The sequence below is a fragment of the Pongo pygmaeus genome, chromosome 12 (assembly GCF_028885625.2).
Source record: "Pongo pygmaeus isolate AG05252 chromosome 12, NHGRI_mPonPyg2-v2.0_pri, whole genome shotgun sequence".
NCBI classification, from domain to species: Eukaryota; Metazoa; Chordata; class Mammalia; order Primates; family Hominidae; genus Pongo; species Pongo pygmaeus.
Genome location: NC_072385.2, coordinates 72,505,841 through 72,527,997, shown reverse-complemented (window position 1 = coordinate 72,527,997; position 22,157 = coordinate 72,505,841). Strand labels below are relative to the sequence as shown.

At 40.7% G+C, this 22,157-nt stretch overlaps 2 protein-coding genes across 12 annotated transcripts in view; one reads left to right on the top strand and one right to left on the bottom strand.

Annotated features, from left to right (window-relative positions):
* PUS10 (pseudouridine synthase 10) overlaps nt 1-8,818 on the bottom strand; it is a 127,078-nt gene extending 118,260 nt beyond the window's left edge. The window contains exon 1 of the mRNA XM_063648708.1: nt 8,709-8,818. The gene's annotated coding sequence lies outside the window, so the exon portion shown is untranslated. The remainder of the gene's footprint in view (nt 1-8,708) is intronic.
* SANBR (SANT and BTB domain regulator of CSR) overlaps nt 7,918-22,157 on the top strand; it is a 58,620-nt gene continuing 44,380 nt past the window's right edge. For 5 of the 11 annotated variants that reach the window (XR_008500563.2, XR_010123101.1, XM_054475055.2 and 2 more), the window contains exons 1-6: nt 8,102-8,266; nt 11,066-11,202; nt 12,560-12,718; nt 13,802-13,988; nt 15,649-15,742; nt 19,094-19,332. Coding sequence is in view for 9 of the 11 variants with exons in the window: in XM_054475055.2 (XP_054331030.1) it covers nt 12,569-12,718; nt 13,802-13,988; nt 15,649-15,742; nt 19,094-19,332 (670 nt within the window). In the remaining 2 variants the exon portion in view is untranslated. Of the gene's footprint in view, nt 8,719-11,065; nt 11,203-12,559; nt 12,719-13,801; nt 13,989-15,646; nt 15,743-17,164; nt 17,243-19,093; nt 19,333-22,157 lie in introns of those variants that run through there. The other 6 variants (XM_063648694.1, XM_063648695.1, XM_054475054.2 and 3 more) reach the window with 6 other exon arrangements.

The window sequence follows — 22,157 nt, the reverse complement described above, 5'->3', positions numbered from 1 at the left end:
ACCACCATTCTGGAACCACTTCAGTCCTCCCTTAAAGGTTGTATGTAAGGATGGGAAATCATGAACAGCTTTTGCCCACTCTCCTTAGTGGGCCAGTGCTCAATGTCCTGACAGCTAGGCCATTATGGGCATCCACCCTCAGGGCACCCAAACCCCCTCTCTTCTCCCTGTAGTTTCCCAGATCACTGGTTTTGATTGATTTGGGGTCCCCTCTCTCCACTTCTATGAGACCAGCAGTGCTTTAATGTGTCCCAGCCAGGATCTTCCTTGTTCACCAAGAAAGTTTCCCATTTAGCCCACCACACCAGAAGCAGAAGTTCCTCCAGATTCCAGACTCTAATAGCCAGTTATTACAAAGGAAATCAGTAATACCTAGTGGCTTTGTCTCTTTGGGATGTTTGGTTTTTTAACTATTAAGAATATTTACTTTAGGCCGGGCACGGTGGCTCACGCCTGTAATCCCAGCACTTTGGGAGGCCGAGGCGGGCGGATCACGAGGTCAGGAGATCGAGACCATCCTGGCTAACACGGTGAAACCCCATCTCTACTAAAAATACAAAAAAAAAAATTAGCCGGGTGTGGTGGCGGGCGCCTGTAGTCCCACCTACTCGGGAGGCTGAGGCAGGAGAATGGCGTGAACCTGGGAGGCAGAGCTGGCAGTGAGCCGAGATCGCGCCCCTGCACTGCAGCCTGGGCGACAGAGTGAGACTCCGTCTCAAAAAAAAAAAAAAAAGAATACTTTATACAAATTAATCGATAGTTTGAAATTAACTGGGAAATATGTCTTAATGGGATATGAGCAAGGAATGGAGGATATTAGAAAATAGAAAAGCCATAATTTCAGGAAGAAAAATGTTAGCAAACTTAATAACAAGCATGTATATTTCAACAAGTCTGTGTATTTCATCTTATTTTTCTCATTTTGCCACAGATCCTCATAGGGCCTTAAATTGAGATGGGCATTTGGAAACTTCTGCTTTAAAACTTAGGAAGATTCCTAAGTGTCTTCTGACAAAAGCTGATAGATTTATAATAGTGTAGTTTTATGTATTTTTTGTAGTTTATGGTACTCTTATTTGAAATTCGTTGAAAATTGGTCATTCGTGTTGATATACATGGCAACTAAACTCATTAATTGGAAAAGCCCACTCTTTAACCATTGTCTTAATGATTAAATGTTTTTCCATTTGTATGTGCAAATATACAAACTTTTAAAACAATGAAAATGAGTTTTTTAATATGAATGGTAAACACATTTTCCATTTAAAACTTGTTAATATTCATTAAGTTTAAAATGGATCAAAATTTTTCATATATTTCTGAGACTGGAAAATGAAAAGATTAAGTAAGATGACTGGTAAACTAATAAAGGTTATTGTGAACACCAAATTAAGGAGTCTTTGTATTTTCCCTTTTCTAACGGTATTTTCCGGGGCGGAACATTTCACTTCTTACAACATTGTTAAATGTGGGGTGAGACCCCTGTTTGAATTCTAGTTCTGTCACTTTCCAGTTTTTTTTCTTTTTTTAAATTGAGACGGGGTCTGGCTGTGTCGTCTAGGCTGGAGTGCAGTGGTTCACTGCAGCCTCTGCCTCCTGAGCTCAAGCCATCCTCCCACCTCAGCCTCCGAAGTAGCTGGGACTACAGACACACTTCACCACATCTGGCTAATTTTTTTTTTTTTTAATTTTTTGTAGAGATAGGGTTTTACCATGTTGCCAGGCTGGTCTTAAACTCCTGACCTCAAGCAATCCACCCACCTCAGCCTCCTGAAGTGGTGGGATTACAGGTGTGAGCCACCCTGCCCAGCCTCTAGTTTCCTTAGAGAATTTAACCTGTGTGTCTCAGTTTCTTCATCTGTAAAATGGGGATAATAATCATACCTACTTGATTAAGTTGTGGAGAGGAGTAAACAATGCTGTGTATTGTGCACTTAGAGCACTTGGCATATAGTAAGGGCTCAATATAAACTCTTGTTAAAAGTGACAAGCACTTTTTAATAACCATATTAACAAGATGCAGTTTTCAATCAGGAGGTATCTTTAAAGACTAAAGCCCTGCTAAGGGGATCAGGTGGAACAGTGTCTAGGAATAGGGATATTCTTGAATAGCAGCCTGTTAGAAGAATAGGAAAGTCTCTTTGGGAGGCCGAGGCAGGTGGATCACAAGGTCAGGAGATGGAGACCATCCTGGCTAACACAGTGAAACCCCGTCTCTACTAAAAATACAAAAAATTAGCCAGGCATGGTGGTACGTGCCTGTAGTCTCAGCTACTCAGGAGGCTGAGGCAGGAGAATGGCGTGAACCCGGGAGGCGGAGCTTGCAGTGAGCCAATATTGCATCACTGCACTCCAGCCTGGGCAAGAGAGCAAGACTCCATCTCAAAAAAAAAGAAAAAATAGGAGAGTTTCTGTTTCTAGCACAGGTACTGAGAGACAAAGGGGAAAAATATTGTTCAACATTAAGCAGTCAGTAGAAGCTTGATAGGCTTGGGGAAAAAAGTCAGCAGTCAAGATATTGCAGTGTTAGGTATGGAACTGCCACACACATATTCACATAAGGGATGACACCATGTAGGACTTGTAGTCTCAACACTTGGCATCTCAATTTAGGAGAATATTATAAACAGGGACCTCTACTGTTGGTAGCAAAAAGCTCCATGCTGGAACATAACTATCGGAGACACTTGGAACATGAACATGGCCTCTAACACATACCCTTTTAATTTCTTACAGACCTTGAAATAGACAAAAAAAATGTTTATTGATACCTCTTTTCCACATTTTGTTGTTTTGTACAGCCCTATGCCTTGTCATGGAGAAAAAGATGTTTAATTTTAAATCTCGTTCTCAGGTAATATTTGGTAGTAGCTGGAGTCTCAAAGGCATTTAAATTTATTTTTATTGCCTTTTATTCATAAACATTTAACCATATTTTTTTAGTATGAATGGGGTTCCTTTTTAGTTTCACATTTAACTGTAATTTAAAATGTTTCAAAAATGTATTCTAATGAAGTAAGTAATAGAAATCTGGGTAGCACATAATCCTTGAAATTAAGCTGTTGTGTAGAGACTGCTAATTGACCACCAGTATTCACTCCCATAATTTAAAAGTGAAATTCTCCCACATTTTATTTGGCTACACAGCTGCTCAGAGTCTACATTTTCTTTTTCTTTTTTTTTTTGAGACGGAATTTCACTCTTGTTGCCCAGGCTGGAGTGTGTGATCCTGGCTCACTGCAACGTCCGCCTCCCGGGTTCAAGCGATTCTCCCGCCTCAGCTTCCCAAGTAGCTGGGATTACAGGCATGCGCCACCACGCCTGGCTAGTTTTGTATTTTTAGTAGAGACAGGGTTTCTCCATGTTGGTCAGGCTGGTCTCGAACTCCTGACCTCAGGTGATCTGCCTGCCTCGGCCTCTCAAAGTGCTAGGATTACTGGCATGAACCACCGCGCCCAGCCAGAGTCTGCATTTTCTAGCCACCTCATTTGTAGTTAAGTTCTAGCCGACGGGATGTAAGTGAAAGTGATGCATGTGACTTTGAGATCATGTCCTTAAAAGTACTGGGGCTTGCAACAGGTATATGAAAAAATGCTCAACATCACTAATCATCAGGGAAATGCAAATTAAAGCCACAACGAGACATCATCTCATACCTGTTAAAATGGCCATAAAAAAGACAAAAGATAAGCGTTGGCGAGGGTATGGAGAAAAGGGAAGTCTTGCACATTGCTGGTGGGAATGTAAACCAATTCAGCCATCATGGAAAACAGTTATGGAGATTCCTAAAGAAAATAAAAAATAGAACAACCATATCATCCAGCAATCCCATTACTGGCTATAAATCCAAGGGAAATGAAATCAGTAGTCAAAGAGATAGCTACATTCTTGTGTTCATTGCAGGATTATTCACAATAGCCGAGATAAGGAATCAATCTAAGTGTCCATCAATTGGTGAATGGATTAAGAAAATGTGATATATATACATAAGGGAATACTATTCAGCCTTCAAAAAAGAAGGAAATCTTGTCATTTTGGCTACATGAATGAACCTGGAGGATATTATGTTAAGTGAAATAAGCCAGGCACAGAAAGACAAATACCACATGATCTCATGTGGAATCTAAAAAGTTAAAGTCAGAGAGTAGAATGGCAGCTACCAGGAGATGGGGGGTGGGGGGAATTGGGAGTTACTGGTCACAACATACAAAATTTTAGGAATAAAGTTCAACACATCTATTGTAGAACATGTAGACTATAGTTAATAACAGTGCAGTGCCTGTAGTCCCAGCTATTAGGAAGGCTGAGGCAGGAGGATCACTTGAGCCCAGGAGTTCAAGGCTGCAGTGACCCCTGGTCACACCACTGCACTCCAGCCCGGCTACAGAGTGAGACCCTAACTCCAAAAACAAACAACAATGTGTACTTGAAAATTGCTAAGAGAGATTTTAAGTGTTTTCACAAGTATGTGAGGTAATGCATATGTTAATCAACTTGATTTAGCCATTTCACTATACATATTTTGAACAGTATGTTGTACGCCATAAATATATACAATTTTTGTCAATTTTAAAAATAGATTTTTAAAAACTACTGGAGCATGCATTTCCCTTGCCCTGCCTCTCCTTCTGTTGAGGTAGGAGTGAGAATTCTGCAGCCATTTCAGACACTGAGAGACAAGTTGTCTGTCAAGTCTGACAAAGCAGCTGTATCAGCCGTGGACCACTCACCTCTGTAATTTGAGAAATAAACTTTTATTGTGTTTAAGCCACTGTGTTTTGGGTCTTTTTATTAAAACAACTTAGACTGTACTGAAACTAATAGAGGAATAGATGAGCTTCTGAACACAAAATGGTTAGACTTGGTGAAAAGGGGGAATTGGATGAAAGCCTTAGGTGAAATTGCCCATTCTGCATAAAGGGCCTCAAGGAGGAACATCTGTACAATGAGGAAGAAAGATTTTTTCCTTGGCCAAAAGTCATTGAACCTAATGAGTTGGCCATTTGGCCTTGGACAAGTCACTTAAACTTTCTCTGTATTTGAGACCTAAATTTGAAAAAATTGAAGAAGTTGGCCTCTCAAGGATCCTTTCTAGCTATCATTTCATAAATGTATGTTGTTCTAGAAAAGGGAATAATGAGAAAGCTTGAGACAGTAAGTATCCAAATTGATCCTGAGATGCTTACTAGTAAGTGGATCAACAACAGTAGTAGAGCAGATGTTATGGAGTGGGTCCAGTACAGTTTTATTATCCTCAGTCTCTGTTTACAAACTAGTGTTTGTTTGTTGAAACAGGGTCTTGCTCTGTCACTCAGGCTAGATTGCAGTGGCGTAATTGCAGCTCACTGCAGCCCCAACCTCCCAGGCTCAAATGATTCTCCTGCTTCAGCCTCCCGAGTAACCGGGACTACGGGCACACGCCACCACACCTAGTTAATTTTTGTATTTTCTGTAGCGACAGGGTTTCACCACGTTGTCCAGGCTAGCAAACTGGTTAACTGACTTAGTGTCTTTTTGTTGAACCTTGCTAAAAGCAAGGAATGGTAGCCAACACAAACTTACATTCTGGCCTTTTCTAGATGCTTTCCTCAGAGCTATATATGGGCTTGATGATCTGCCTTCCAAGTTAATATGGGTGACATTTTTCCCCAATACATTTGGGAACAGTCACTAGTGTTCTGGCCTGCAATATGTTTCCACCTGCTAACCAATGCCATATATATCTTATATCTTTGTTATGGTAGGTAGCACACCACTTTCAGGGTCCAACTTTCTCTTCTAGGGAACACACTAAGCCACTGTAACAAAGAGACTAAAAAATACAGTAGTTAAGATAAACATTTTTCTCTCATGTAACAGACCAGAGGTACTCTCTGCTTCAGAAGGTAATTCAGGGCCCAGGTTCCTTCTATATTGTGTTCTACAGTCCCTTATGTGTTATTCTTTGTTTGTCGTTTTTGAGATGGAGTCTCGCTTTGTGGCCTAGGCTGGAGTGCAGTGGCACCATCTCGGCTCACTGCAACCTCTGCCTCTCAGGTTCAAGTGATTTTCCCCCATCAGCCTTGGAGTAGCTGGTATTATAGGCACCCGCCACCACACCTGGCTAATATTTGTATTTTTAGTAGACATGAGGTTTCACCAGGCTGGTCTCGAACTCCTGACCTCAAGTGATCCTCCTGCCTCAGCCTCCCAAAGTTCTGGGATTACAGCGTGAGCTAACTATGCCCAGCCCCTTATGCATTATTCTTGTTTTCATGGTTGTAAAGTACCACCATCACAACTAAGTACCAGCCTATATGAAAGAAGAAAGAGGGGAAGTAGAGGGCAAGCAGTTTCTCTTTAAGAATTTACCTGGCTGGGGCTGGGTGTGGTGGCTCACACCTGTAATCCCAGCACTTTGGGAGGCTGAGGCAGGCAGATCACCTGAGGTCAGGAGTTCAAGACCAGCCTGGCTAACATGGTGAAACCCCATTTCTACTAAAAATACAAAAATTGGCCGGGCGTGGTGGCGCACGCCTGTAATCCCAGCTACTCGGGAGGCTGAGGCAGGAGAATCTCTTGAACCAGGGAGGCGGAGGTTGCAGTGAGCCGAGATTGCGCCACTGCACTCCAGCCTGGGTGACAAGACCGAAACTCCGTCTCACAAAAAAAAAAAAAAGAATTTACCTGGCCAGGCGTGGTGGCTCACACCTGTAATCCCAGCACTTTGGGAGGCCGAGGTGGGCAGATCACCTGAGGTCAGGAGTTCAAGACCAACATGGTGAAACCCCATCTCTACTAAAAATACAAAAAATTAGCTGGACGTGGTGGCACGTGCCTGTAATCCCAGCTACTCAGGAGGCTGTGGTAGGAGAATTGCCTTGAAGGGAGGTGGAGGTTGCAGTGAGCCCAGATGGTGCCACTGCACTCCAGCCTGGGCAACAGAGCGAGACTCCGTCTCAAAAAAATAAAAAAAGAATTTACCTAACCTAACCTAACGTCTTATGATACAACACTTGCCTAACTTTATTTTTATTTTTATTTTTTGACAGGGTCTCACTCTGTTGCCCAGCTTGGAGTGCAGTGGTGCAAACATAGCTCATTGGGGCCACCACGCCCAGCTAACTTAAAAAAAAAACAACTTTTTTTTTTGTAGAGACAGGGTCTCACTTTGTTGTTCAGGCTGTGCTCAAGCAATCCTCTCGTCTGGTCTCCCTAAATGCTGGGATTATGGGATTACACGTGTGAGCCACCACACCCAGCCACTTTAATGTCTTTGTGAAACAAAAATCGTAAAAGATCTGCAGAAAGCCACAGGATGATACAATTGGTAAAAACTCCTGACATTCTGTACAGTGAACCACTTAATCTCTACTTAATTATCAGATCTCATAGTAATTATTCATTTGGGTAAGGCTTTACTTTTTCTGTTGTTTCTAATCCTAACGTTTAATTTTGGTTCTCAGAATAGACCAAGTGGAAATTAGATAGAAATGTTGACATGTAGCAGTTACCCTACAATATTGAGCTGTTTGCATTTTACTAGATGCCCAATAGTAGTGTTCCTCACAATAACACACACACACACACACACACACACACACACCCTATTAATGTATGAAAACCGAATTTGTAATCCAGAGCTATTTACATTTTTAAAGAGCTACCTCCTGGTAAAGACACTTCAGGTCCTTACCCAAAGACCTTGGTCTAAAAGATACTTTCGGTGTCCCCCATCATGCGATCTTCTCGCTCTACCTAAGCGTTATACCAAATAATCTGCACCAAGAACAATTTCATCCATTCTTTAATCACGGTTCTTTTATCTCCTATATATCCCCCTTTCTTCTGGACTCAGGGTTGGTCACCTAAGATCAGGCTCCCAGGATCTGGTTGCTAAGAGACAAGACGCTGGGAGGGTGGGGACACTGCACTGCGACAAGCCTGGGAGTGTATGCCAGAGGAGGAAGGAGAAGCAGCAGGCAAGTCAAGGCGACAGTCAGCCGCCCCCGCCCGTCCGGCTCCCTCCGGCCCGGCAGGGGCTCGGCACTCATTGGCTCCGCCGCTGCGGCGCTGGCCCGCGATTGGCCGGACGGCGTCGGTGGGGCGGCTCCCCCACCACTCGGCGCTAGTCTACGCAGCCGCTTGCAAGCGGGCGGGGGCGGCGTGTGAGGCGCAGCGGACGGGGTTGTGGGCTCGGTAGCGGCAGCTTCAGGGCGCGAGCGCGGGCGGTGCCGGCCACTGCAGGTAACAGAGGCGCTGAGAGGGCAGCCGCGGCCCTGTGGAGGTGAGCGAGACGCCGAAGGGGCTCGGGTGCCCACCGCGGGGCGGGAAGTGCGGCAAGGGGCGGTACCGCTCACAGCCAGCCGGCTCCCGCCGCGGCTTCCCACCCTCGGCGGCCCGGGCGGGGTCCCACTAGCCCAAACGCCCCCGAACGCCCCCGTGCACAGCCTTCAGCCGGCCGCGCCTCGAGCAGCTAGCCGGCCCGCGTCCCGTCACCCGCCCGGTCCATGTCCCTGCAGACCGTCCCGCCCGCGCACAGCTTCTGCGCGCCCGGCCGCGCCCCGGGCCTCTGCCCCGCCTCACCCCGCTGCCCGGCGCCTTTGTCCGCTTTGCGCCCCTGGAGTTTCTGTGCCTCCACGAGCGGGAGCGGGGCCCGAAGATCTGGGGGTGCCCCGAGGACGCGCCGCGTAGTGAGCCTCCGGGCCCAACGTTTGACGGGCTTTTACCTCATGCCAGGTCTGGGATGTGATTTTACTTTCTCCTCCAGCTGCCTCCGATCTCCTGTGTGTGCAGAAGTCAGGAAGCCTGGGTACAAGGCTTCTTCCCGATCCGGGATGACTCGGTGTTACCGCCGCCCTCTGTTGGGCCAGAGGCCTTTGACCTGCCTGCCTGCCTGCCCCACGGGTCCCCCTCTCTTCCCATCTTTCCACTGCCTAAGGAAAAACGTCTCTGTCTCCAAGAGCTTTATTTTCTATTTGAAATAAGAAAAAAATATATCAGATTCCTGTTGTAGACCTCTATCTGGTGTGGAAGTGACTTAGACTAGTCTTATTAATACATGTGTGTTAAATACATAAACCAAGAGAAGGGGGTCGGGGAGGGGAGGGGAAGTATGTTCTTAAAAAATGAAGTCTGTTAAACATATTGGATTTTTATTTTTGGTAAATAACGTATTTTACCTTAAATATTGTCAAGATTTTGATATTTTATGAATGCGAGTGGATTTCATAGTAATTTGAACTTTGAGCTTTTTCTTGTCACCGTTTTTGTTAAATTTATACTTTCCAGAATGAGGTGCACTATAACAGCTATTTCGAGATAATTTATGTTTTATTAAGGATTATCCATCAATGCTATATGCCTTTTATACTTAAATTCAGACTCTGATTTCTTGGACATTTATTTAACTAGAAATCATGCTGGGGAGTCTTCCCTTGCCCAGTACAGTTGTATAAAGAGAAGGTCAACAGAAAAACTTTTTTTCACATTTGGATGATTTAAAGTACTCTTAAACATGTATAGCATAAATTAGCATCACATTTGAAATATAAGCTTTTAAGTGTTTGACGTGGGTAATATTTTTGAACTTTTAGATGAATCATTTTGGAAGTGAAGAGAAATGAGCTCTTAGGGAAGATCCTTGTCCTGAATTCCATTTTAGATTGTTTTCTACCAAGGCCCAAACAAATTATAATAAAACGCCCTGGCTGGGTGCAGTGGCTCACGCCTGTAATCCCAGCACTTTGGGAGGCCGAGACAGGCGGATCACGAGGTCAGGAGATCGAGACTATCCTGGCCAACATGGTGAAACCCTGTCTCTACTAAAAATACAAAAATTAGCAGGGCATGGTGGTGCGTGCCTGTAGTCCCAGCTACTCGGGAGGCTGAGGCAGGAGAATCGCTTGAACCCGGGAGGCGGAGGTTGCAGTGAGCCGAGATCGCGCCGCTGCACTCTGGCCTGATGAGAGAGGGAGCGCCACTCCGTCTTAACAACAACAACGCACTATGTGCTCTAACATGCTTCCCAAATTGTGTGGTATGAAAAGTGATGCAAGTACTAGGCAAACAAGTAGAGATCAGTGCTTTGTTCTCTAGAGAGAAACCAAGTCTTTCAAAGATTCAAAACTAAATTGATTAATCCAGCAGGACGTGATCCCCATCCATCTTTGCACATCCCCATCTATATTTAAATGTTTAAATGAGTTGTGAACCTGCAGTTTGGAGTGAGTTCCAAAGGATACATTAAATGTCTGTTAAGGTTTTGTGACCTTCTCATTAATTCAGTAAACATTTTGGCAGTGTCTGCCTTGCTGGTCACACTTTTGGGGAATCAAAGGTAGAAGGCCCAGCCCTTCAAAGAAATCATAATCCAGCGAGTTAAAGAGAGAAATAAACAGAAATTTCTCAGGGCCCTTCCAAGGTTCTTCCAAGACTTTTTTCAAGCCTTCTTTCCCCTTGTTTTCATCAAACTCAGCCTGGGACATGCAAAAGGGCATTACTTTTCAGATTCACTCACTTTTTTCATCTGACTTTGAGATGACCAATTCTTTAAAAAACAATGAAGTTCTGTAAAATCTGTTTTCAACTGGGCACAAGGCAGTGCTTTACAGTTATTAAACTAATTCTTGGAAATTTTTGTGCCAATAATGGCCAAAGTAGAGAGGAGAAAAATAATAGTAATAAATTATTTTACGAGCACCTTTTGTATGCCAGACAGTGTGCGGGTGCTTTATACATAGGATTATTTAATCCTCACCGTAACTCCAAAGGTTAGGTATTATTTTCCTTACAGTATAGCTGAGACCACTGGAGCCATAGGTTGCACTGCTAGAAGTGGTAAAGCTGGGTAAGAATCTGTAGCTGACTCTTTCTACTTATTTTGTTGGTGGCATACTTCACTGGAATGTTACTGTCTCTCCTTTTATCTGTCACATTAATCTTTTTGAATCTGTTTAATCTGAGGATCTCTGGAGTGGTAGTGCTGCTACACACATTATGTAGTCCTCACTCTTTGCCAGGTAGCACTTTCCATATATCCTCACAAGTACGTAAGCTAGCTACTATTATTATCTTTGTTTTACAGATGAGGAAATTGAGGCACAGAGATTAACTAATCTGAACCAGATAATGCCATAAGTAGTAGAACTGGGATGCAAACTTGGACAGTCTGACTCCAGAGTCTGCACACTTAACCACTCCACTATTCTGGCCTTGAACAAGGTACATCTTTGGTTGGTAGGAAGCTGTGATTTTAGTATGCTAAATGTTTTTCTGTTTTTGTTTCCTTTTAATGTTCATTCAAATACATGTAGGATAACTTAATGTTGTCTACCAGCTGATGTCCTCTACTAGTGTCTTACGTAAACAATGACATAGTACTAATTATAATTAACATTTATTGAGAGCGTACCACATTCGCGACCCCTGTGCTGTGTTTTAAATATTTCACGTAACCCTCAGCACAATCTAAATACTATTATTTATGCAGCATCTCATTTGTGAGATACTTTTGTCATTTTAAAAGTGCTTTCACAAAATAATCCCTTTATTTCTTTCCACGCTGTCAGTCAGAGGTATTACCATCACCTACTTTTGTTGCTGCATTTCAGAAAGGTTTGATGACTTGCCTTGGCTAGCAGGTGGTGGAGCCAAAACTCCAATCAGAGCTTCAGACTCCTGTGTACGCTGCCTTTTCCATTGTACTGATCTGTCAGTGAATCTCTGCTTTGTACTCTTGTCCTAAAATAGATCATTTTTGTCCATAGGAACAGTTTATATTTGGAGATTGTATTCCCAACCCAGAATCCAGTGTCATCTGAATCATAGATATAACTAGTCAAAGCTTTTGTCATTATTTTCATCTGTAAATTAATGTTCCAACTTTAGATGCAGTGCCTGGCACATAGTGATGGCTCAGTAAATGTTTGAATAAAGTAAGAAGTATCTCGTACACATTGATGTAAAAAAGTTCCTCAAATGTTTTATGTTTGAATGCATAGTTTCTTTTTCTATTTGATATCATAACCCTCTCCCCACACCTCACAAACAGAAGCTTTCAAAATTACTTAATTGAATCATAACTAACTTCAAAATATATTAGGCTCTGTCCCTACTGACCCTAAACCATTATTTCCAATCTACTGTCTTAGCCCATACTATACCTCTTGTGTGGAATGGAAAGAGCATGGATTTGAGAATCATTTTTACTTGGTTTGAATCCTTGCTCTGCCTCTTCTTAGCTCTGTGATCTTGTAAAAATTACTTAACATCTCTGAACCTCATCTTGTAAAATTGGGGACTCTGTCTCTAAAGAAAAAAAGATAAAAAATATTTTCTGCTTTTTATCGTATATTTATTCATCTCTTCATCTTTTTATACATCCATTTATCAATGCATAATATTCAAATCCTTTTTTGTGAAGAGATTTAGGCTGTACTATGTTTATTTTAGGTCAGTTTTATTTTTCCTTTACATGGTAGCAGATAATTCTTAGGAATGAATTATAACTGATTTGTAATGTTCTGAAAACATTTGGATTTCAGGTTTAAATAAAGCTTTTTGTCTTCCCTATCCCTAGTGCCAAAAGATGAGTCGTGGATATTCAGAAAACAACAATTTCCTGAACAATAATAACCAAATGGTATTGGACATGATCCTTTATCCATTAATTGGAATCCCTCAGACTATCAACTGGGAAACTATAGCAAGGCTCGTGCCTGGATTAACACCGAAAGAGGTAAATAACAGTCCCCCCAGAATATCTCCTGAAAATGTTCAGAAAAGGTCATCAATTTAAAGAAACACCAAGAGAGAGAAAAATATTTGAGTTTTACATATTCAAATGCATGTATTAACACTGAATAGACATCTGTATAATTTGACTAGATGCAAATTACATAAATTTTATATATTGTATATATATAATGTATATAATATGTATATTTTATATATAAATATATATTTTATATTATATATATATTTGTTGTTGTTTTTGTTTTTTTGAGGCAGGATCTCTCACTGTATCATCCCAGGCTGGAGTACAGTGGTGCCATCATGGCTCACTGCAGCCTCGACCTTCGAAGCTTAAGTGATCTTCCCACCTCAGCATCTCACAGTCTCTCTCAGAGTCTCACTACGTTGCCCAGGCTGGTCTTGAACTCCTGGCCTCAAGCCATCTTTCTGCCACTTCCTCCCAAAGTGCTGAGATTACAGGCATGATCCACCATACCCAGCGTGGTCTTCCTTGTTTTACAAGAGCATAAATATATATGCCTTTGAGTTAAAGCACGTTAAAACTCTACCCTGAATTTTAAAATATAAAAATAGAAGTTAGAGGCTTTTGCGTAGTGAAATGTGTACAAATATTCTAGATGTTACTCTACAGGTTAATATTTGGTTACAAAAAGTAATTGTTGAAAAATATCTTCAAATAGAAGGCAAGAAAATATCTTCTCAATTTTTTATTTAAAAAATTCCCAAACCGCTGGGCATGGTGGCTCACGCCTGTAATCCCAGTACTTTGGGAAGCCGAGGCAGGCAGATCACGAGGTCAGGAGTTCAAGACCAGCCTGACCAACATAGTGAAACCCCGTCTCTAGTAAAAATCCAAAAAATTTGCCGGGCGTGGTGGCAGGCACCTGTAATCCCAGCTACTCAGGAGGCTGAGGCAGGAGAATCACTTGAACCCGGGAGGCGGAGGTTGCAGTGAGCCAAGATCACGCCACTGCACTCCAGCTTGGGTGACAATGTGGGACTCCGTCTCAAAAAAAAAAAAAAAAAATTCCCAAACCTCTATTTCTTTCATTTTATATTATGACAGTGTGCAAAAAGGTTTGATGAATTAAAGAGCAGTGGAAGCTCACCTGTTGACAACCAGTATAATTCCCTAATGGCTGCTGGAGAGAGTCCTGTTGAAACTTTAGCCACATATATCAAATCCTCACTTCTTGACATACATGGAGAATTTCAGGAGACTCCAGTTGGACATGATGCAGTTTCCAAAACAGGTAAGGTTTTAAACTAAAATGTAGTACTTGTCCTTATGATAATTCTGCAGAATATTATATATTCCAATCAACTTTTCTTTCTTTGTTTAAAGGCTAATATAAACATTAATAGAGAAATGTATTCATAGTTGTATCTTCCTGAATTTTGTTGTTTTTTCTTCTTGAGACAAGTTCTTGTTCTGTTGCCCAGGCTGGAGTACAGTGGCACCATCTCAGCTCACTGCAACCTCCATCTCCCAGGCTCAAGAGATCCTCCTGCCTCAGCCTCCCGAGTAGCTGGGACTAGAGGCATGCATCACCGTGCTTGGCTAATTTTTGTATTTTTTGTAGAGACAAGGTTTTGCTGTGTTGCCCAGGCTGGTCTGGAACTTCTGAGCTCAGGCCATCCATCCGCCTCAGCTTCCCAAAGTGCTGGGATTACAGACGTGAGCTACTGCACCTGGCCTGAATTTTTAAAATTATGTTTATCTTTGCTATTTTTTAAAAAAAGTTTTAGGGCCAGATGCAGTGGCTCACACCTGTAATCCCAGTACTTTAGGAGGCCAAGGTGGAAGGATCACTTGAGGCCAGGAGTTCAAGACCAACCTGGGCAACATAGCAAGACCCTGTCTCTACAAAAAAATAAAAAATAAAAATTAGCTGGGTGTGATGGTGCACACCTGTGATCCTAGCTACTTGGAAGGCTGAGGTAAGAGGCTTGCTTAAGCCCAGGAGGTCAAGGTTACAGTCAGCTTTGATCAAGCCACTGCATTTCAGCCTAGGTATCTGAGCAAGACACTGTCTATAAAAAATTTAAACATTTTAAAAAATAAATTTTTAAATGTTAAAATATAGGTCAAATACAATCACCAAAAAAACCCACTTTACTGTATGAAAATGTTCTATTCTAATCTACTGGCCTAGTTAATTTCATGTATTTTTTTTTAACTATGAATATTCTTTTACTTTACTTTAGAGGAGTTTGCCCTGTGCCCTTTACTTAATATTCCTTTTTCCTGAGAGACTCTTGCTTGTCTCTCATGTTACTTTTTTTTTTTTTTTTTTTTACAGCTACTCTTTTTTTTTGTTTTTGGAGATGGAGGTTGCGCTGTGTTGCTCAGGCTGGTCTTGAACTCCTGAGCTCAAGCAATCTTCCTGCTGCAGCCTCCTGAGCAGCTGGAACTACACGTACATGCTACTGTGCTGAGCCTACAGCCACTCTTTATTCTAGTCAACAAGAGCTTCAACTGACACAGTAGTGGGGTAAAAGATGTTTTCTGCAATTACATTGGGAATAATAACTGGTTTTAGAAATCCTCTGAGTGTAGCGAGTTATTTTAATCTCAGCAGCAGCAGAGTATTGATGTAAAAATTTGCTTCAGAAAGAGAAAACTATGCTGTTGGCATTTGAACATTTGATCCCTGTTTGTACACACCACATTAGTATTTTTTGAAATCCTTATTCTAACATTAGCAATTTGTGATTCATTTTTTGTACTGTTTCTTCCATATATCTTTAGAAATACTAAAGGAACATGCCACCCTGATAAGTACCATCTTTAGCCTTGGAAACCATGCATTTACAGTATTACCATTCAATAAATAAAAACCCATTCTCAGCTAGAAACACTAACCCCCACCTTTTTTTTTTTTTTTGTATGTGTTTGTTTCTGTATTTAAGGAAGACATAGTATAGCTTCCACAAGGAATTGTTCTTCAGAAAGTGAAAATTGTACTACTCATAATGGTGGAGAAATGACTGAAGAATCTGAAGGGTAGGCGGCTGGTTGTTTGCTAGATAAGATTTAATATTAATATCAACTTCATAAAATATATGATTGGTGGTTACCATAAGGTAGGAATTTCATGTTGCATAATTGCTGAAACTACTGGAATCAGCTTAGTTCATGTGTTGAACTGACCTAAACATGACTTATTCATGTTATTATTTATAAATCGGATTACAGTTTTCTATTTGAAGATTTTTATTTTTATATTTATAAATATTAGAAGTAATATCTCTTAACACAAAACTTTTAAAAGTAAATTTTAATACCCAAGGAAAAAAACTCTATGCCATTAAGTCTCCAACATTACTAAAGAAATTGGATGTGTATATTAGGACTATTTGAACATAATTACTCATTATAGAAAATTTTAAAATTAAAATGTCTTTCAGTGTATTGCAAGTTTTCATAGTTTTGTATTGTTTTGCCTATTTTTACAATAAACTGAATATTGTTAAGTGTTCACTTTGATGAGTTTTGAAAAATGGATATACCATATAACCATCACCCAAATCCAGACACAGAATATTTTTATTATTTCTGAAAGTTCCTTTGTATACTTACTTTTCATGGATTTTTATGAAAATCTTACTTTTTATAGATTTTCAAGAACAGCTTGCTTTATATATAATTTATATATCATAAAATGAACCCTTTGAAAAAGCTCTGCAGGTTGATGATTGTGCTGATTGCACAACAGTGTGAATATACTTAATGCCACTGAACTTAAAAGTGGTTAAAGTGGTAAATTTTACTTTATGTATATTTAACCACAATTTTTAAAATTCACCCTTTTAAAGTGTGTAGTTCAGTTATTTTTAGTTTATTGACACAGTCTTGGAGGTTTTCTTTTGAGACAAAGTCTCACTCTGTCACCCAAGCTGGAGGGCAGTGGTTCCATCTCGGCTCTCTGCAACTTCTGCCTCCTAGGCTTAGGCAATTCTTGTGCCTCAGCCACCTGAGTAACTGGGACTACATGTGTGTGCCACCATGCCCATTTTTGTGTTTTTAGTAGAGGTGGACTTTTGCCATGGTAGCCAGCCTGGTCTTGAACTCCTGGCCTCAAGTGATCCACCTGCCTCAGCCTCCCAAAGTGCTGGGATTACAGGTGTGATCCACCGCGCCTGGCCGTATTCACACAGATTTTTAACTGATTGGTTGGTTTGTGTGACACAAAAATTTGCCAAAAATTTTTTACTGAAATAATCTAATATTTTATACTGTAGTCTAAAAAACTATGGAAAGTTTATGTTTCATTACGTCAATTATTACCTGTTTATACTTTGACCATAATTTCTTTGGAAGAGCAATTTTGTGAAAATTTGTTTAAATTCTTTTGACTTTGATAGAGCATTGATTATAATCCTTTTTCTGGTAGCCCAATTTTATTTAATTCTTTTTTTTTTTTAGAGACGTGATCTCACTGTGTTGCCCAGTCTGGTCCTGAACTCCTGGGCTCAAGCAGTCCTCCCACTTCAGACTCCCAAGGTGCTGGGATTACAGTTGTGAGCCACCATGCCTGGCCCTCCAATAATGTACATTTTTTGTATCAGGAATGTGTGAATTAAACACACAATTCAATTAAATTCATGTTGTAGGACAGTGTGTCTCTATTCTCTTCCTTTTGTAATGACATGAAGACAGATGTAGATCACACTGATGTTTCTTTTTGAGGTGATACAATTTTTTGTTGTTGTTTTTGAGACAGAGTCTCACTCTGTTGCCCAGGATGGTGTGCAGTGATGTTATCACAACTCACTGGAGCTTGACCTCCCTGGGCTCAGGTGATCCTCCCACTTGTGCCTCCTGAGTAGCTGGTACCACGGGCATGCACCACCATGCCGGCTAATTTTTAAAATTTTTCTGTAGAGATAGGGTTTCACCAGGTTACCCAGGCTGGTCTGAAACTCCTGGGCTCAAGCAGTCCTCCTGCCTTGGCCTCCCAAAGTGCTAGGATTGCAGACATCAGCCACCTTGCCCAGCTGACATAATTTTCAAAGAAAGTAAATTCAAGGAGATGATAATTTTTGAAGCAGACTCTCTGATGTGTCATTTAAACTTGTGCTTAAATTATGTTTAAATATGGAAATAAGTACATTGTAGTCTTAGGAATGCTTTTAACTACATTTATTAATTTATATTTAATATATTTATATTTTATGTATGTGAATGCCTAGAAGCAAACTTTTTTGCTGTTAAAAATAACAAAGCCATGCTAGTTTTTCATTTGATTATTTAGTGAAGAATTATAGCTATTTTTCCTTTTTAAAAAAAGTCTGAAAATTTTAGTATTTAATAATAATCTCTCTCCCACACCCATAGCCATGTAAAAGTGCTGTTTTATGTTCCTCACAGGAATTAGAGTGTGTTGCTTCATTTTTCTTTGTGAAATGGTATTATTTTTATAAACTTTATTTATTTATTTATTTATTTATTTAGAGATGGAGTCTCGCTCTGTCGCCCAGTCTGGAGTGCAGTGGAGCCATCTTGGCTCACTGCAACCTCTGCCTCCCGAGTTCACGCCATTCTCCTGCCTCAGCCTCCCAGGTAGCTGGGACTGCAGGTGCGTGCCACCACACCCAGCTAATTTTTTGTATTTTTAGTAGACACAGGGTTTCACCATGTTAGCCAGGATGGTCTCGATCTCCTGACCTCGTGATCCACCTGCCTTGGCCTCCCAAAGTGCTGGGATTACAGGTGTGAGCCACCGCGTGTGGCCATAAACTTTATTTTTAATGTATAACTTGAAAAACAAATTTCAAGGCTGGACGTGGTGGCTCACACCTGTAATCCCAGCACTTTGGGAGGCCGAGGCAGGTGGATCACAAGGTCAGAAGATCGAGACCATCCTGGCTAACATGGTGAAACCCCATCTCTACTAAAAATACAAAAAAAAAAAAAAAAAATTAGCTGAGCGCCATGGCGGGTGCCTGTAGTCCCAGCTACTCTGGAGGCTGAGACAGGAGAATGGCATGAACCCAGGAGGCGGAGCTTGCAGTGAGCCGAGATCGCGCCACTGCAGTCCAGCCTGGGTGACAGAGTGAGACTCCGTCTGAAAAAAAAAGAAAAAAAGAAAAAGAAATTTCAAACTGTGTAAATTATTAGTCCTGTAGTAACAGTATTTTGTTTTATTACATCAGTAATTTGCTAAAATTAGTCATAATCTAAGATATGATCAGGCTAGCAAGACACTTGAAAAATGTCAAGACCCTATAAAACTGATTTGTGGTCAGAATTTTCAAAAACATCTTGTTCTCTTGCCTTCACTAGATGTCAGTATTCTTGGCGCCTTTTCTAAAACTCTAATAATTTCATTTTTGTGTAACATTTTTTATGAAGGCCAAACATGGTGATCCATGTGTGTGATGAAGCAAAGAACTTGAAAGAAGATTTTACTTGCCCGCGAGATCTTTTGATATCAGAAATGAAGTACTTTGCTGAATATTTATCTATGGATGCCCAGCGCTGGGAAGAGGTGGACATTTCAGTTCATTGTGACGTTCACATTTTCAACTGGTTGATAAAATATGTTAAAAGGAACGCTAAGGAGAATAAAGATTGTGAGATGCCCACTTTAGGTAAAAAACAATCTGTTGCTTATTTTGTAGTGAAATTTGTGTGTCACCTGGTAGTTTCTTCAGGCCAAAAGTGAAATGTGGAAAATTGTTTGGACACCGGTGTTTATGCTCATATTAGTAACAGCCTTTTAGGAAACTGATAACTTCATCTTTTTTAGTAAATTATAGTAAATTTATGGCAAATGAACAGATCTCTAGATCAGCAGTTCCCAACATATGGTATATGGACCAGTGGGATACTAGGGACCCTTTTAGAGGGTCTACAAGGTCGAAGCAGTTTGCATAATAATACCAAGATGTCACTTGACTTTCTCACTGTGTTGCTCAGATGGTACAAAAGCAATAGTGGGTAAAACTGTTGAAGCTTTAGACAAGATCAAGGCAGGGGCACCGAACTGTACTAGCAGTACATAATTACATAGTTAATAAGAAAAAAAAAAATCTAGTTTCACTTAAGAATGTCCTTGGTAAAGCAGTAAAAATTACTAATTTTATTAAATCTTGACCATTGAGTATACATATCTTTACTGTGATGAAATGGAAAGTCCACTCCTACTGCACAGCAACACACGATTCTCTTGAGGAAAAGCACTTGTGCGATTGTTTTCAGTCCTGAGGTAAATTAGCTGCTCTTTTAAAAATTGAGAACCATTTTTCCTTGAGAGAACAACTGACAGAGAAATAATGGTAATTCAGACTTAGGTGTTTGGCAGACATTTTCTTGAAAATGAGCTGCTCAGTTAAAGAAAGCTGAAAGCATTTGTCACCTGCTGTCAGTGACAGAATTCAAGGTTTCGAGTGAGAATTACAGTTTTGGAAAACTTACCTGCTTCCGTGTGCTTGACAGAAGGCTTCTCAATACTTGACTTTTCTGATGAGATTGGTGGTCATATTAATGAATGTGATTTTTAAATATATTGCACAATGAAGTATTTCAACATTTGGAATATCTGTATAACTCATTGAGCCAACATTTTCCAAATAACTAATGCATTTTATTTTCAAAAAGTCATGCATGGGTGAAAGATTCATGCAAAGTGCAAGATAAATTAGAGAATTTTGTTGTTAACGGAGTCAGAAAAGTTCACTGATACAGTTCAGATACATTGCAATTAACCTTTAAGAAACTACCATTTGTCAAGTTTGGTGTAGGTTACCCACAAATTGAATGCAGAAACAGATAATGAGAATCCAGTTGTCTTCTATTAAGTCAGACATTGAAGAGATTTGCAAAAAATATCAAACAGTGCTACTCTTCACTCTTATTTTTATTTATTTATTTTTTTTGAGACAGAGTCCGCTCTTGTCACCCAGGCTGGAGTGCAACAGCGCGATCTCAGCTCACTGCAACCTCCGCCTCCCGGGTTCAAGCGATTCTCCTGCCTCAACCTCCCAAGTAGCTGGGATTACAGGCGCATGCCACCACGCCCTGCTAGTTTTTGTATTTTTAGTAGAGACAGGGTTTTGCCTTGTTTGTCAGGCTGGTCTCAAACTCCTGACCTCAGGTGATCCGCCCACCTCAGCCTCCCGAAGTGCTGAGATAACAGGCGTGAGCCACGGCGCCCAGCCTAATATTTTTCATTTTAGAAAAGGTAGTTATTTTAGGCAGGGCATGGTGGCTCACACTGGTAGTCCCAGCACTTTGAGAGGCTGAGGTGGGTGGATCACTTGAGGCCAGGAGTTGGAGACCAGCCTGGCCAACATGGCAAAACCCCGTCTTTACTGAAAATACAAAAATTAGCCGGGTGTGGTGGCATGCACCTGTAATCCCAGCTACTTGGGAGGGTGAGGCATGAGAATTGCTTGAGCCCATGAGGCAGAGGCTGCAGTGAGCCAAAATTGTACCACCACATTCCAGCCTGGGTGACAGAGTGAGACCCTTTCTAAAAAAAAAAAAGAAAAGAAAACATAGTTATTTTAATAAAAATATGTTGACATGTAATAGGTTTTTTGTTCTTTGTAAATGAATTCATATTTTTTGATTTCCTCTATTTTAATTTCTAATGTGATAAATACTGGCAGATACAACCCACATAAAGAAAAACCCTTTAAGATCCTCAGTTTTTAAGACTGTAAAGGGGTCCTGAGATCAAAAGTTCAAGAGCCAGTGTTCTAAATGATAGCATACTACTAGTATTACTAGTAGAATTACTGTAATAAAAATAATTACTGAGTAATATTTCAATGGGCATATACTTGTATGATCACACTTGTGGTTTAATAGTCTTTCTATGCACTAGAATTGCTATTTACAGTAGTATTAAAACAGAACTCTTATTGGAAAATAAATCTATGCTGACAGTGTAAAAGTTTTTGAAAAAACTTAATAATTTATTGTATTCTTTAGTGATCAAATTAATAGGAGAGGTTTCTAGTGGTCCTTAAATAAAAATTACAAGATTGCTAAATCAAAAATTTCAGCCAGAATCCAGAGATTCCAGACTAACCAGCTATAATATGTATGTGTGAAATAAAAATCAAAACATGTAGAGAGAAAAAAAATCATTTGATTCACCATATTTATGTGTGTAGTAAAGGTAAAAGAAATGCAGCAAGCCTGGCCAACATGGTGAAACCCTGTCCCTATTAAAAATTCAAAAAAAATTAGCCTGGTATGGTGGCGTGTGCCTGTAGTCCCAGCTACTCAGGAGGCTGAGGCAGGAGAATCTCTTAAACCCGGGAGGCGGAGGTTGCAGTGAGCAGAGATTGCGCCACTGCATTCCAGCCTGGCAACAGAGCGAGACTCCGTCTCAATTAAAAAACAAAAACAAAAACCCGGCACTCTGGCTCAGGCCTGTAATCCTAGCACACTGGGAGGCCGAGGC